The 15,733-nt window shown below is 46.6% G+C and overlaps 1 protein-coding gene across 3 annotated transcripts in view; it reads left to right on the forward strand.

Moving 5' to 3' along the window:
* LOC149371920 (fatty acyl-CoA reductase 1-like) overlaps positions 1 to 15,733 on the forward strand; it is a 43,730-nt gene that overhangs the window by 6,092 nt on the left and 21,905 nt on the right. Inside the window, exons 2-4 of one of the 3 annotated variants that reach the window (XM_089566239.1) lie at positions 5,083 to 5,199; positions 10,145 to 10,323; positions 12,884 to 12,956. In XM_089566239.1, coding sequence (XP_089422365.1) covers positions 5,083 to 5,199; positions 10,145 to 10,323; positions 12,884 to 12,956 — 369 coding nt within the window. The remainder of the gene's footprint in view (positions 1 to 5,082; positions 5,200 to 10,144; positions 10,324 to 12,883; positions 12,957 to 15,733) is intronic. The other 2 variants (XM_089566240.1, XM_089566241.1) reach the window with 2 other exon arrangements.

The raw sequence follows: 15,733 nt of genomic DNA on the forward strand, positions 1-15,733 counted from the left end.
TGGCAGAGAGGTCCGCATGATGCTAGACGCCATGCTGCCGTACGGCGACGCAGAGCTTCCCCCTGAAGCTGGCCACTTCGTGGAGCAAGCAGAGCAGGCCCGTCAGCTGGCCCGCTTGCACATCAAGGACCAGCAATGCGCCGATGCCCGATACTGTAACCTTCGGCACAGGGACGCGCACTACGAGCCGGGCGACCACGTGTGGGTGTGGACACCAGTGCGCCGCAAGGGATTGTGCGAAAAGCTTTTAAATAGGTATTTTGGCCCGTACAGAGTCCTGCGCCGCCTGAACAGCGTCAACTACGAAGTTGTCCCCCATGAAACTGTGGTCGCCGGCCCTCAGCGTCAACGGCCTGAAATCGTGCGTGTAGTGCGCTTAAAGCCGTACTTTTCGCGTGACTGAGCGCTGTGTTCACGCTGTTTCGTACCTTTTCCCCTTACCCCACGTGTGTACTTGACTCTCCCTGCATGTCATCTAGCGCGCACTGTATAGTTCACCTCACCCCCAGTCTTTTCTTTGTTCCTCCTCCCCTCACTGTACATACCCCATTCCACATCGAGACGATGTTTGCTTTCGCGGGGGGGAATAATGCCACGCGCCTAACGCGCCGCGCGGCCTCCGCGCTGAGTCGAAGACGACGACGAAGCGGCGGTGGGCTCTCGTGGCGCGCTGTTCTGTTCTGTCGTGGAAGCTGGCTCGATAATTAAAAGAAGGCTCCCGGTCTTGGGTTCTTTCTGACGTCTACCTTCACGGCTCCTCTGGTCGTGACAATATATATATATATATATATATATATATATATATATATATATATATATATAGGGGAATGAGGGGCTCGTTATAAATATGAGAAGCCAACAACCACAGAAACCTAGGGGCATAGGGGATTTTTTAATTAATTTATTAATTTTGTGGTGTTGATCAATTTATAATATTACTGAATATGTTATCGCTTAAAGCTAATTGATTAGAAAAGCAGAAGAAAAAACAACCACATGCCGCCGGTGGGATCCGAACCCACGACCTCCGAATTACGCGTCCGGTGCTCTACCTCTGAGCTACGGCGGCGGCTGTCAAACCTTCTGCTTTCGGGGGTATTTATGTTTACAAATAACCGAACCTTGGGAGTGTTCACCAGCGCCACCCACGTTCTTAAGCGGCGGACGTAGCACGTCCTGAGTTACCGCTGATGTGACGTAGAACGTCATCGAACGGTGAGGGTGGAAGCTGTGTGAGAACCCTCTTATGCTTCCTAAGGCATCAAGGCTTTTGTGCTTTTCTAATCAATTAGCTTTAAGCGATAACATATTCAGTAATATTATAAATTGATCAACACCACAAAATAAATAAATTAATTAAAATTCCCCTATGCCCCTAGGTTTCTGTGGCTGTTGGCTTCTCTCATATATATATATATATATATTGTAAGCACAACATGCGACCTTCGTCTTCATCTGTACATATCCATCATCATCGATCATCTTCTTCGTCGAAGGGTTGGTCGCCATACTTGCGGGTGCCATTAAAGCTCGCTCCATCCTGCGCTCTGTCTTCTGTCTCACAATATATATATATATATATATATATATATATATATATATATATATATATATATATATATATATATATATATATATATAGCATGCAGCAGTATATTTTTGACAGTATATTTACCTCACGATAAATAATTAATCAGGTAAAATCAATCCAGCAGCTCTTTAGCACACGTAGCACACGAAAATTTTCACATTTATCAGCAGCGCGAACACCACACAGGAAGAAGAAGGAGAAGAATGTAAAGAGCGCTGAACTTCCAACTTTTATTTGAGCATACCAGGTAAAATCCCACCAGGGGGAGTAATGCTGAGCCAGGGGGAGCCAAGTACTGAGGCTGACGCAATCAGGATACCCGCAATCTCTCCTTTCGTCTGTAGCAAAAACAGTCCTGATAAGTATGAAGCATGAATGTGAAGCCCCGGATGATACGCGACAGCGGAACAAAAGAGTCGCCGTTCTGCCATACCTGCAACAAATCTCGCATAATCTCAAGAAAATTGGCAGAAAAGCAGGCGTAGTCGTAGTCTTTTGAGCCCCTCTGCGCCTGTCAAGCCTGTGCAACAAAGTTAATAAAAAGAGAAAGAACAGTAGCTGTACAACCAGGCACCGAGATCCTTTTGTGCCTTGTGTGGAGGATGTTGTATACTCAATACCTTTAGCTTGCGGTAAGGCTTACATAGGCCAAACAGGAAGATGCTGAAACGAAAGGTTAATGGAATATAGGAACGATCTAACTGGGGCGCCGTTGAGGAACCTGCCCGCCCATTGCAGCGTATGTGACAGCCAAAAGAAGTGCATTCCTCATTTTAGGAAAGCAACCGTCTTAAAGAAACATAAAAACCAACTAACACGCGCAATCATTGAAGCTACCTACATCTCAGGGCTCAAGGAAGGTTGCGTAAGCACCCCTTCCATCTCATTATCTGAAAAAGAAATCACCTTTCTCTCTGGTTTTACCTGGTTTTTAGGGGCACACTGCATTTTCGTTATAGCCGTGTTAATTGTCGGCGCTCTTCCCTTCGCATCGCTTACGTTTTTACCGTGTCTCGCCTTCTCATGTTTTTTTTTTTTTCTTTTAGCAAAATTCGCGCCCTCAACTCTGTTTTTTCCATTTTTCCATTTGCGCACACTCAACCCTGTTTTTACCTTTTTACCGTGTTCTTGCTTTCCCATGTTTTTAGCAAAATTCGCACCCTCAACCCTGTTTTTCCATTTTTCCATTTGCGCACACTCAACCCTGTTTTTACATTGGCTTGTTTTTCCGCATGTCATTCGTGCTTCATTTCATGGAAGTCTTTGTATAGTGCGATAGTAGTTATCATTTTGATGCCCTGGACATCGTGTTGGTCCCAGTTCGATAGCGCCTTGATTACTCCCCCTGATGGGATTTTACCTGGCATGTGTATAAAAGTGCGGGTTCAGTTTTTGCTCAAATAAAAGTTGGAAGTTCAGCGCTCTTTACATTCTTCTCCTTCTTCTTCCTGTGTGGTATTCGCGCTGCTGATACATATGGATCGCAACCAACTAGCCCGGAAGATGGTGTTATGAAAATTTTCAGTTAGAAAGTTCTAGCAATTCAAAAAAAACTCGCATGAGCGCATTTTTTCTAACGGTGGCTTTTTCGGAAAAGTGTTTAATGCGCGGAATCGGTCATTCTCTACTTAACATTCATAGATCGCTGGGAGCAAGGTTTCTGGCTAGTTGGTAATGCATTTAAAAGGAAGAAACAGCGCGAAGGAACACGGACACACAAAGAAACGACACACACGCGAGCGTGAGTTGTGAGTCAGCGCTCGTGCGTGTGTCGTTTCTTCGTGTGTCCGTGTTTCTTGGCGCTGTTTCTTCTGTTTAAGTGTTTTTCCCGAGGAACCTCTCACGACCAGTCATTAATTAAACTGCCGCCTGCAACGGTGGACAGGTTGTGAGGGCGCCACAAGGCCAAGCGACCTTGGTGGGCCACATCAGTGGCCCGCCTAGGTTGCTGCTCTGGCGATTTTTTGTGAATTTTTCGCTCCCGGTCAGGACGCCGACTTTTCTGCGACGCGGGCTCTTCAACGTCATCGTGTTAATGCACTTCTACACGATGCAGAGAACCCACAATCCCGAGCGAAAGTTGGCGAGTCCTTCCCGGCGGCTTTTTCATGCTCACGCATTCCTCCGTCTCACGCTGCTGCGTAATTCTGTTGAGAGATGGCTATTGCTTAGATTATTTCAGGCGTTACGCAGCTTCCATGCCCGCGATCAGTCAGCAGAGTCGCTCCTGCCGGTCAGGAAACTACCCCCCCCCCCCCCCCACACACACACACACACAGACACACGCACACGCACACACGAGAGAATTCCAGTGGTGGGGCGGCGGAGAATTGTTGAGCGAGCAAAAAGTGACGAGAAGAAAGGGAAAGGCGCGAAGACGCTGAAATTCAAATTTCGACTACAAATAACCCAGCACCATAAAAAAATTATTGCTGGGTGATATTCACGAAGCAGCGTCCTTTAACAGCCCAGGAATACGCCACCTTTATGAGAGCCCCTTTCAGAGCCCTTTCAAAGCACCCCATGCCTTGAAGCCTTCCTCTAAGATACGATAAATGTAGGTGGTGCAGCAGTCGTTGTCAGTTGCGCGCACGAACTCGAGCGAGGGCCTCACCGTGCTTCCTTTCGAGTGTAGCAAATAAACGTAAAGTTTCTGTGGAAGTTTTTACAAATTGTTTTTTGTTGTGCTCTGCAACTCTTAAAAATATATTTTGGGGGATTTCCAACGATTTAAAAACTTTTTAATCAATTTTTTATACAAAAATACGCTGTGGTCGGCTATAGGTGATTGGTCCAAATATCTGTAGCCTTTCCGATGGCTATCTTTAGCTAGTTTCAGGCGGATATACTGCTATATGCAGCTAAAAACAGTTGTATGGTTCCGAAACTACAGCTTTAGTGGGATAGATTTTTCAAAACCCGGCAATAAGCGCTTACAGGCATAGATGATCATAAAAGGTCATAGACGAAAATGGCTTACCATAAAGTTTTTCCTTAGACGCCCATCGGCCATTTTTGTATGGGTTATTTTGAACAATATGAAGTAAAATATATAGTCGCATGGCCTATACTCGTCCGCATGGCCTATACTCGTGGCTCAGAAAATTGAATAAAAAAATTTTCCCACTACTCGATTCAAATGCGTGACTTCGGTGAGAAGGCCTATTTGCCGCCGTTATGAACTGAATAGCGCTGCAGCATAGCCTCCGAGATTCGTGCCCAAAATTCGATGTCGACGCACGCAGTTTAGTCGCGTAATTGGATGGTGATGTCGACACCTGTATTTTTTTTAGTCTTTTGTCGATAATAAAAGCTCTGTTTTCGGTGAGAATGGTCTTTTTGTCGTTAGAATGCCATAGACTACATAGACAAGCTCCAATCTGTACTCAGTGTCCCTTTAAGTTCAATCCAGCAACATGTAACTGCATTTTGTTTGCTTTTGTTCAGTTTTTTAAGTTAGTTAAATGTGATTGAATTCGCACATGTCGCAGGTACTGCTTGAAAAGCTGCTCCGATCATGCGGTGGCCTGCGCCGAATATTTGTCCTGATGCGGTCCAAAGGAGGAGCATCGCCACAAGCCCGTTTAGACGAACTGCTAGACACGGAGGTAGGCGTCGATCAGTCTTTACTTTTTTAAAGAAATAAAGAAGATAAATAAATCTACTGGACGCTCGTGTTCGTGGTTTTGGAGCGACCGCCGGTACATCTTTAATATTTCCGTGCTCTAGGTGTTCGATAAATTATATACCAAGCAGCAAATAATTGCTGTTGTATTACACTCGCCAAACTCGATGGCAAGCGATGGCTAGCAAAGACTTGGACGAAACACTTACACGGCGTAGCGTTGACACGTTAAAGGGGCACGGACAACATCCATCCCATTTTCGTTCCCAGTAAAAATCGGTTATTTGGCTCTTTGTGACTATGTTCATGTTTGTTTGGCAGCAAAACACGCATCTATAGCTGAAAAAATTGAATTAAAAAAATATTTTTTCCATCATTTAGTTCAAGCTGCTGACGCCAGTACCGAAAAGTACTCCGTGATCCATAGCCAAAGTGAATGGCTGCGTGGCCTTGCATCAGAGATCCTCAACGAAGGGGATTCATAGGTCACCCTGCATCGGCGAGAAATTAAGAAGAGAATAACCACGAACCCTCCCCCCCATCTCCCTTTTTTCCACGAAGGGAGTCCAAGAAAGGCATTGCACAATTAGGATCGCGACCTCCAAGAGTCGCCCATATATCCACCCCTAGGCGAATGGGAGCAAAAACATAACCGAGAGATCAGTCACCAAGGAAGGCAAGATGACTCGAGTCCGATGCATACGGCAACCTTACGGTCGGGCAGACGTGAAATGACTGTCTGAGAGACAGAGCCGTACAGTCAGGCCGGAATGAAACGCGAACAGAGCATGTCAAGAAAACAAAATATTTTACCTGCCTACTTTCAGCTGAAGTGTACAACTAGCCTCATTCATGTGTCTGGGTAAAGGGCCTACTGAAATGCATAATCGAAAATACGTTGTAAAGGAATATCTCGCTGCAAAGCAGAAATGTATGACATATGCGTGTTCGCGTTTCATTCCGGCCTGACTGTACATGGCACACGTGATCTGCTACTTGTTACCAATCTAAAAAAAAAAACGCTTCCGGGAGCTGTTTGTCGAGGGAGCAGCAATCATGGAGGAAGAAAAACTAGGAGGGAGCATGACGTCACAATCTTGAAGCCTAGTCATAAAAAATATAATGGGAAGAATCATGGGAAATAGGCCCTCACGTGACAAGGCAGTGGTAGCTCTTAGCCGGATTTCGGTTTCGGTTTCGCTCTCTCGCTGTACGAGCAACTGCGTGACCATCTGCTTGTGTTCACTGACGGCTCCGTAGTGAGCGCTAACTGCTCGTTCGCCGCAGCGGCCACCGTCCCCGAGCGACGCGTGCGCTGACTGCGGCCGTAATGGAGATATTTGAGCACATGCTCCTTCGCTGTGCCGCTTCTGCAGTGCCGCGTCGCGAGATTCTCGCGGCCTGCAGGGAGCTGGGAATCATCCCGGACAGTCTCGAAGCGCTCCTGTGGCCGCGCGGCAGTGCGCGCACCCGTGACAGAACAATGGTGAGCCTCTGTGCGTTCATCGAGCAGGCGGGCTTGACTTCCCGCTCGCTCTTCGCCAGGTAGTGCACGCGTGACACGAACGCTCCGTGGGTGCTACTGCGGACGGTATACGCGGCCGGGCGCCCCACCACGGCCGCTAATGCAGTGTGCCGCGCGCGCGATTAGTCCGAGACGGGACTCTACGAGCGCGCGGCTATGTATACATACAGTTTACTTCTTTTTTTAAGTGATTGTGCACAGTGGCCGGGAGACCCCGCGCAGGGGCAGACGTAAAGCCGCCGGCACTCTCTCTCGACAGCGAGAGAGAGAGAAATACTTCACTGCTGCATTTCACGTCGGAACCGCGTATGTGCGCGAGCGTATTCGGCACGACTTGTGCCGGGCCCATGGGCGGGCCGAAGTCCGCCTGAGAAACATAATCTTGCGTAGGGCGCCGGAGCGCTCGTTAAAGGGCAACTGAAACGGTTTTAGAATTCGATGAGTTTAAAAGGGCCGAATGTGCAAAATGTGCAGGTAAAGCCTGCAAAATCGTTTTGCTCTAGCATTTGAAATGGTGGCATAATCGCCGAATAAAGCCGTCGTCGGCGTTCAGACTTCTCTGAAGTGCTCAGCCACGGGCAGAGACCCCGATAATGACGTCACGTATGACGGCACTACGTTTCCAGCGAAGAAACGGTTATTCCATGGAAGAAAACCGGCGCTATCGAAGGTGAAGCTCACGATGCATTGTTTGGAGCCATCTGACGACACACAGCAGCATGCAGCCGTAAGCAGCGGACATATGAAATTTCGGCAACAATGACGTCACTGCCGAGTTTCCTCGCACTCCTCCAACGTAGTGAGGAGAAGCCTAAACATCATCGCGGTTTTAATCGACGATTATGTCACCATTTTAAATGCTAGTGCAAAAATACTTGCCATGCTTTATCTAGAAGCGTGATAGATTCGAATTCTTGAATAACCTCGAATTCTCAAAAAACCGTTTCAGCTTCCCTTTAAACACGTCCGTCCGCCGTGAGCGCTCTGGAAGCCGCTGCGCCCTTTTTTGGAGGCTCGTTTCTTCGCCTACTCTCGAGTTCTCCGCTTACAGCATGCGCTGAAATAAACGCTCCGTATGTGTGTATAACGACGAAAGGAATTCCTCTCCATTCTCTTTATGAACCACAGTTGAACAGTGATGAGGTCGCGGCCGCACCCTTTGATGAAAAGTTTACCTGCAGTTTTCTACAGTGCACACAAAAACTCAAGAGTGTAATCAACAGAAGTGTTGAGACGCGGAGCCTTCAGACAACCTCGAGCTCGGTACGCATTCCGCCAAAGCTGCAAGACAGGCGCTGCGCTTCAGCGCTTTATCGGAGCACGGACGTTCACTAAAAAGCACCGCTGGTTGGCAGTCTGGTAACTGTGGAGGAGGGCCTATTTCCCAAGAGTCAGTGCGCAAAAGGGCCCTCGGCAGCGGCGTCAGAGGAGGATGGCTTGCAGAGGCTGAGCGCACTCTCTCCTAGTTTTTTTTACCTCCATGGCAGCAATCCGCCTTTTTGCACAAGATGTGGCGTCCTCTGGGGATGGGCCAGAAATCCGTCTGCTACAGTTTGGAAACAAACGGACGTGGAAGTCGCAGGTACATCGCAGGCAAGTGGCAAGTGCGTGTTTGTCAGCTGCCGCCATCTGTCGCATGCGCCTGTCACTAACATGAACTGCGCACGCGCAGTAGGACCCGGCGGTTTTATTTTAAACCAGGGAAGCTGAAGGAGTAGAGGCGCGCATGCGCATAGTGGCCTTGTGAAAAGGGCGGATTGAGGCAGTGGTCCGTGTGCCGACGTTTGCTTACGTTAGTTTCAGCCTTTGAACACTGCCGAAGTTCCGTCCCTCTTTCAGCTGAATAATCCTTTTAAGGCCCGTGCTAAAAAATCCGCCGCCTTCTAAATCCATAGTTATTGACTCCTTTTCTTTTATATCTTCTTTTTGGGTGCGAACTTTCGTTATCCACACCTTTTTTCAATGCCCCCCTCCCCCTCTTTTTTTTTTTAGTCTATAACCCAGTGTTGCCCTTTCTCTACGTGATCCTTTCAAAATAGGTACCCTTACGCATGATTTAAATTTTATACAGTTCAACCTCGTGTATACGAAATAGATGAGGCATCGCGATTTCTTCGTTATAGCCGTTACTTTGTTATAGCGGCACACGATTTTGTTTGTAACTGTCGCATGACAACATGCTCACGTGTCACTGTGTATACCCAGCATAACATAGCCGGCATTTAATATGCAGCCGATGTGTGCTGCGGGAGCCTTCAACACGCGCATCAACGTAATCTGTCAGCCTTGCCATCGAACGCCCGTTTCTTCCGCAACCCGCATGGGCTTCAGAGCATGAAAAGCGCGTCTCAGAGGACTAATGTTTATACAGGACTGATAGAGACCTGCACAGAATATATTGCTCTGTTTTCTAGGTTCTGGAGCCGATATGGGTCGCTGTAAAGGAAGGCGCGCGGCGGTAATTTCTTCGCGAGTACACGTTTTGGTTGGCTTCGCCGCACAGCTTACGAGCACGCGGGCCACAACACTTCTTCGCACGACAAGAATGTCTTGTGTAGAATATGCATGCCAGACGGAAGGCTTTGATGGCCACCTCCTGATGGGCATAAAATGTTCTGCGCTTTTGTTTTGCCTTCCGCATGGCCCTGTGAAGCTACCGTCCTGATACCGTCGAGTACACGAAGTGAACTGCAGCCAAACAATTTGTAATTTTAACTATGTAACCAAGCTGTGAAAACTGAAACTGCACGGGGAACCAGCAAACCAGAGCGTGCTCACAATGGGCCCTGTGGCGCGAAGAGATTGAATGAAGGAGCTGCAATGGCGTATAGGCAACTCTTCAGTGGCACAGCATGGCGCAGCGGGTCATAAGCATCGCGCAGTGTGACATCGTTCAGCAGGATGCGAACCTAATCCTGGCGCAGAAGGGAGTATCGCTGAAGCTGACGAAATAGACAGTCAAGCGCTCTACGCAGGCTCCATGCAGAAAGTTTTCCGCATGTTTCTTTTTTTTTTTTTGTAATGCGATGACTTCAATTTTCTACATCTATTCAGTATGTAGATGTTGGGCACCATTGGAAATTGGCATACTCAGTGATAAGGGCCCTTGGGGTTCATTGGAGGTTTGTTAAATGCCGTTGTAAGTAAATGTTACTTCGTAAAATCGAAGCATCAAGGGAAACAGTTATTCTTTCGTTATGTCTATTATTTGGTTATAAACTCTTCGTTATAACGAGGGTTCAGTGTAAAACATATAACTTTAGCGCCCCTTACTGCTTGTCCAAAGATATACTGACCACGCTATTTGAGCCAAGATTTAAACCGAATAAGTATCACCATTTTCCCTCAAGTTTGTCTCTCTTTTCGTGCACCCACATCTGTTCCTGTTTGGCGGGGAGAGCAGATCTTCCAAGCACTGCGCTCTTCGAACGCACACTTCGCGCGCGGCAAGGTGATCCCCGTGGAAGGAGACCTGACCCTACCGGAACTGGGACTCAGTGCCGACCACCGGAGGGCACTGCTGGACAACGTCGAACTCGTCTTCCACTCGGCCGCCATCGTGAAGTTCGACGAGCCACTCAAGTAGGCACTGTAACGACCGTGGTAAAGCGAAAGCCTTTAATGCCTCATCGTTGTCGACAGAAGGTTGTCAGCAGAGGTGCCACGCTTTTCGGTTGGTCGAAATGGTTATGACGTCAGAGTGCGCGCATTCGAAATTAATGAGGTCACCCATGGATGCCTGACGCCCCCTTTGGAGCAAACGACAACTGATTAAAAATAGTTGTCCGCTCCGACTGGGGGCGTAAGGCGTCCGTGGGTGACCACATAACATACTCATTGACCTCATTACTGCGAACAGAGCCATGGCGCGGCCGCTTGATGCAAAGCGCAAAGTGGCCATAGATACAACCGAACTCATCGAAGCAGAGAGAGAGTTATGCTAAAGAAGCAGTCAAAGTCGTCAGCCAAAGTGTGTAGTGGTAATGTGTAGTCAAAGTGTGTAGTCAAATAAAGCACCAGTACAGCACAAACAATCTCTCAGTGAATGCCAAACAGTGCGCCAGGAAAGGCTTTTTTCTTTGGGATGGGGGAGGGGGGGTTACGGTGTTAAATTCGTTGCTTCCTACTGTAAAAAATGCTCTATTCTTAAGGATGTAAAAGCGCGATGTATGGTATTTGCCCCTTTCATGATTGCGATGCAGTTGAACGCCGATCGAGGCGACATTAGCGAATAGCTTGCGAAATTCTTCAGGTCGGTTGCTCTGCAAGGCTCGATTCTAACGGAAGAGTCTTCGATCCTAACCGAAGAGTTTCGTTACACAGAGAGATTTTACTCCTGCTGCAGGTTGTTAGGCCAAAATGAAGAAAAGGAGGGGGGCGGGGGGGAGGGCGGTGGCTTCTGGTTTTATGCTGAGGCGCCTCTTCGCTCTAATGAACAATGGCAGGGGAGTGCAAGAGAGTTTCTAGCACATGTTCTTGGCTTGTTTCGAAAAAAAAAACTAAAAAGAACAAAACTGCGTTGGTACTGTAAAACTACCAAATGTCCGCGAAACATTTCTGTTAAGTTATTCGAGCAGGAAAAAGGCCACCTATTCTAACTCGGGATTTCAAGAAACTGTAATGTGAGATACACGTCTACTTTGCTATTCGCACTTTGCGCGTTCATTTCAATGTTCACGAATAAGGGAGCAAAGCTAATTTGCGCGAGAAAGTTCATGGTCGGAGTAAAAAGCGTGCAGAGCTGTCGACCTGCAGAAAGCAGCTTTTATTACCTTTTACAGAAACGTGTTTATTCTCACTCGGACAGTGCCAACTAAGCTTATGAGTACATAAAATGAAGGAGCGCATGGAGCATTACAGAACTCGCAAATCATTTACTGGCTGACGAAGTGCATTGCGCTCCAGAATAAACTGCAAATGCTTAAGCCTTCTCATTGGTATCAAAGGGCGCATCCAATGATCATAAGCATGGTTTCGTCTTGTACAGGATTGTAGTATAGCACTTGGCAAGGGATTAACCGTGCAGATCGAGGAGTGCTCTTTTCAAAGCTTTCTGCAATACGAAGTGATGCCCCTCAACATAGAGGCCAAAAAAGCCAAGCAAATAAAGATTATTCATGAGCACTTTTTGAGCCCCGGGACGCGTCCTGGGCGGGAAAAAAAGCATGTGTTTGAGGCCACCCTCTTTTATTCTGCTTGAACCATTACAATACTCTAGGCAGTATAGAACACTAGCGCTTGCAGCTGTCCGCTATGACAAGCCGTGCTCTTTGGCGGCGTTAGAACCTCATATTCTTGGAGGCGGTGTACTTATTAAAGTTTCAGCTAATTCTGCACTCACAGGCCGTGTGAATGGGAGAAAGAACTAAATGGTTTATGATTTATAGTGTTTTAACCCAAAGCGACTCAGGTTATGAGGGACGCCGTAGTGGAGGGCTCCAGACAATTTCGGCCACCAGGGGTTCTTTATTGTGCACCGACATCTCGCAGTACACGGGCCTGCAGCATTTCGCCTGCATCTAAATATACGACCAACCGCCGCGGTGGCTCAGTGGTTATGGCGCTCGGCTGCTGACCCGAAAGACGCGGGTCTGATCCCGGCCACGGCAGTCGAATTTCGATGGAGGCGAAATTCTAGGGGCCCGTGTACTGTGCGGTGTCAGTGCACGTTAAAGAACCCCAGGTGGCCGGCATTTCCGGAGCCCTTCACTACGGCTTCTCTCATAGCCTGAGTCACTTTGGGACCTAAAACCCTCTTAAATCAAGTCAAATCTAAATGCGACCGCCGCGGCCGGGATTGAACCCGCGTCTTTCGGGTCAGCAGCCGAGCACCATGAGCACTGAGCCACCGCGGCGGCGAAAGGAAGGAAGGAGTTGACTATTCAAGTTGCGATACCGCCCGCACCTAATCTAACCCACTAGCGATCTCTCATATGCGCAGTCACCTAGCACGATTATTTGTGTGTGGGTAGTAGAAAGAGGTCAAACATTCAGATCTTTGAGGCACCATGTCAACAACGCAGATGCAATCGCCTTGTAAAATATTTAGGGGTCGAGCTTACGGAACTTGTTCGCTGTCTGATATGCTTTGAGCCATGTAACGCTAACGCGAGCGTATTTTGTGAATGTACCTGTTTTCCAGGAGCTCCATCGACATGAACGTGCTGGGCACAAGGAGATTGCTGCAGCTTTGTCAGGGCATGAGCAAGCTGAAGGTACACCCCTTTGCGGATATAGCTTTATTTATTTATTTATTTAGCAAATACTGCAGGCCTAAGTGGGCCCTAGCAGGAGTAGCGAAAAGAATACAGTATAGCGGATTTGAACCCACCGCAAGAACCGCACGAAACATAAGTAAAAAGCAAATTAAAATGAGACCAGTTCAACACTGACAAGAAAACATACAGAAATACGAAATACGACAATGAATAAGAAACAAACAATTTGTCAATATAATCAATGGACATAATCACATCTGAAGGCAGCTTGTTCCATTCCTCATAGTACGTGGGTAAAAAGGGTACTTAAAGGTAATAATTTTTTCTTGATGCGGAGTTAAAGATCGTGCATAATGATGTCTTGTTGGACGAGTTGTAAGGGGCGCAAGGTTAAGTTCAGAACTCATAGCAAGTTTGTTGTTTTTGAGCAAAAACAGACATTTTAGTCTCTGGATTTTCCTTCGTGTTTGCAGTTATGGGATGGAATTTTCTTTCATTAAATTACCACTATATATCCATGAAAACATTTTCCTCGTCAGGATACTAAAGCAGCGTCATGTTTTTGAGGGAGACTATACCGAAACCTGCTTTGTACAGCGAAATAATAGAAGTTATGACGATCGAAGAAGCAAATACTGCCGTTATCATTTTCTTGTTTAAGACGACATAATTTGCACTTGCGGGGCGCCTATTAGTGCATGAAACGATGAAATCATATTAGTTCTCAGTCAGCTTTTCTTCGTATATTAATATTCGTGTATAAGGTGTGTAATGCGGGCCTGAACTGAAATGTTTGCCATGTATTGGGGTGCGGGCCTAGTCAAGCCTATGTCAGGCTTTTTGTCTGTACTCCAAACATCCTTGAGATGTTGAATAAAGATTGTATTGATTACTGATAGAAAAGAAATTTACATTCCGCGAGAATAAAACTGAAGCAGAGTAGTTGGCGGTTGCCTGGATCACGTACTTGCGACGCTATCTTGAATTTTGACCGACTGCATATTTAGTTATTACTAAAATTACAGCTATCGGAGACTTCAATCAGGCAAGTTCGAGAGCGTCTAAGATAGACGAAACTTTCTAATGGAGTCATACCTCCTACTGCAGGTTCTTTTAGAACACGAAAAGATTTCGAGAGCAATGTTTCCGAAACAATACTTCTGACGCATGACTGACTCCTTTGGAAACCCAGCAGGGCATATTTTTTAAATGCTGGAGCCCCAAAGTGCCTCCTGGTTTTCGCGTACATGGCTGTGTTCGTTGAAAAATCGTTAGTAATGTAGCCACGTTTTCGAAAATGGAGCTGCATTTCGAATTTCCCGTCCCTTTGCTCAGCATTTTATTTGATGTTTTGCACGCATCTCTCGGTGGTCCATGAAGATGCAGTTGTACATGTCAGTTAAGAAATAACGTACTCGGGTGCACTAGGTGAACACCTACCATATTAGTTTACTTTTATGATCACGAGGGAAGCAGCCTATAACTTCAAAGATTGCTTTCGAATCGTACTGTAACGTGACCATAATTTTTTAATGCCCTGCGTATAAGATTCCCTTTCTGTCCATGTAAATAGCTAGAACAGACTGTTGCGTTCGTTTCAAACAACAATTGCAAAGGTAGTATCTCCAGAAAAAAAAATATTACAGTGCTTTAAAGTACAAATGATGACTATGATATGAGTTCTTTTTTAATCTTGAAAGTGTACATTTCTCGCGCTGCTACAAACGCTTATTTAATCGAATTAATTTAATGGTGAGTTCCGTTCATGCGGTCCACAATCGTAACTTCTTCCTGAGACATGCGCTGAGACAAAATTGCCCAGACAAAATTTTTCAAATGCGTTTCGCATATTCTAGATCTTTTTCTATCCCACTCACTTCGGAAGTGGTAGCAATAGTCGTAGCAGTTGTAGGAAGTGGCTATAGGAAAATTATGAGGGTAAGAGCACATTCCTGTCGTCTGGTGAAAGCTCCATGACTACAAATAGGAGTCCTTCCGGGGTGTTAAAAGACACTCATTTTTGGCGCCGTTTTCTTTTTTAGCTTCGGTTACCATACACACCGCGCAAGTACGCACTAGTGCGAAATGTCGAGTTTCCGTTGTTGAAACTAAGCTACTAAAACAACAGAAAAAGAAAAAGCCGATTCACGCATGCGCTTTAAAGTGGCGTGCGCTGGAGGAAACAATATGCCCTCTTGTGGCTACTGGTCACGCAGCTTCCCTTCCGCCTGTTTGTTTTTTTTTTCTTTGTGACGCAAGTTGATGCGGGACGCAAGTGAGAGCGCGGAACAAATGTTCTTTCAGCAGCCGAACAGCTGGATCCTACAGCACCGCTTGGAAAGTGACCGAAAAGACGGGAATAGCATTGTTATCAGACTCTGTCTTAGAGAAAAACTGCACAATTTGTGACGCGAAAAGAGCCCTTGCTTCCTAAAACCGATTGTCCTTAGTTGCTTGTGCTTCTCCAAGAACTCTGTATTCTTTAAGCGGCAACGGCGTCACTGTGGCAGAAGTACAAGGCCACACGTCTGTGCGCACATAAGTCTCAGAAGTACTTGCTGTTGGGCTAGTTGGTTCATAATAAATTTTAATGGCGCCGCTGTGGATTTCAGCAATCATTATCGCGGGCCATTCCGATGACACTCACACACACTATACGTATAGCAGCCGCTGTAGTCGGCTCCTCTTGAATCTTCACATACTAGGCGTAACCTCAGGATGATATCTCAGTTGTTTTTGTTTTTTTGGCTTTTTCAAACGCAGTAAAGAATTTG

This window comes from Amblyomma mixtum, chromosome 1 (assembly GCF_055824585.1).
Source record: "Amblyomma mixtum isolate Tamu chromosome 1, ASM5582458v1, whole genome shotgun sequence".
NCBI lineage: Eukaryota > Metazoa > Arthropoda > Arachnida > Ixodida > Ixodidae > Amblyomma > Amblyomma mixtum.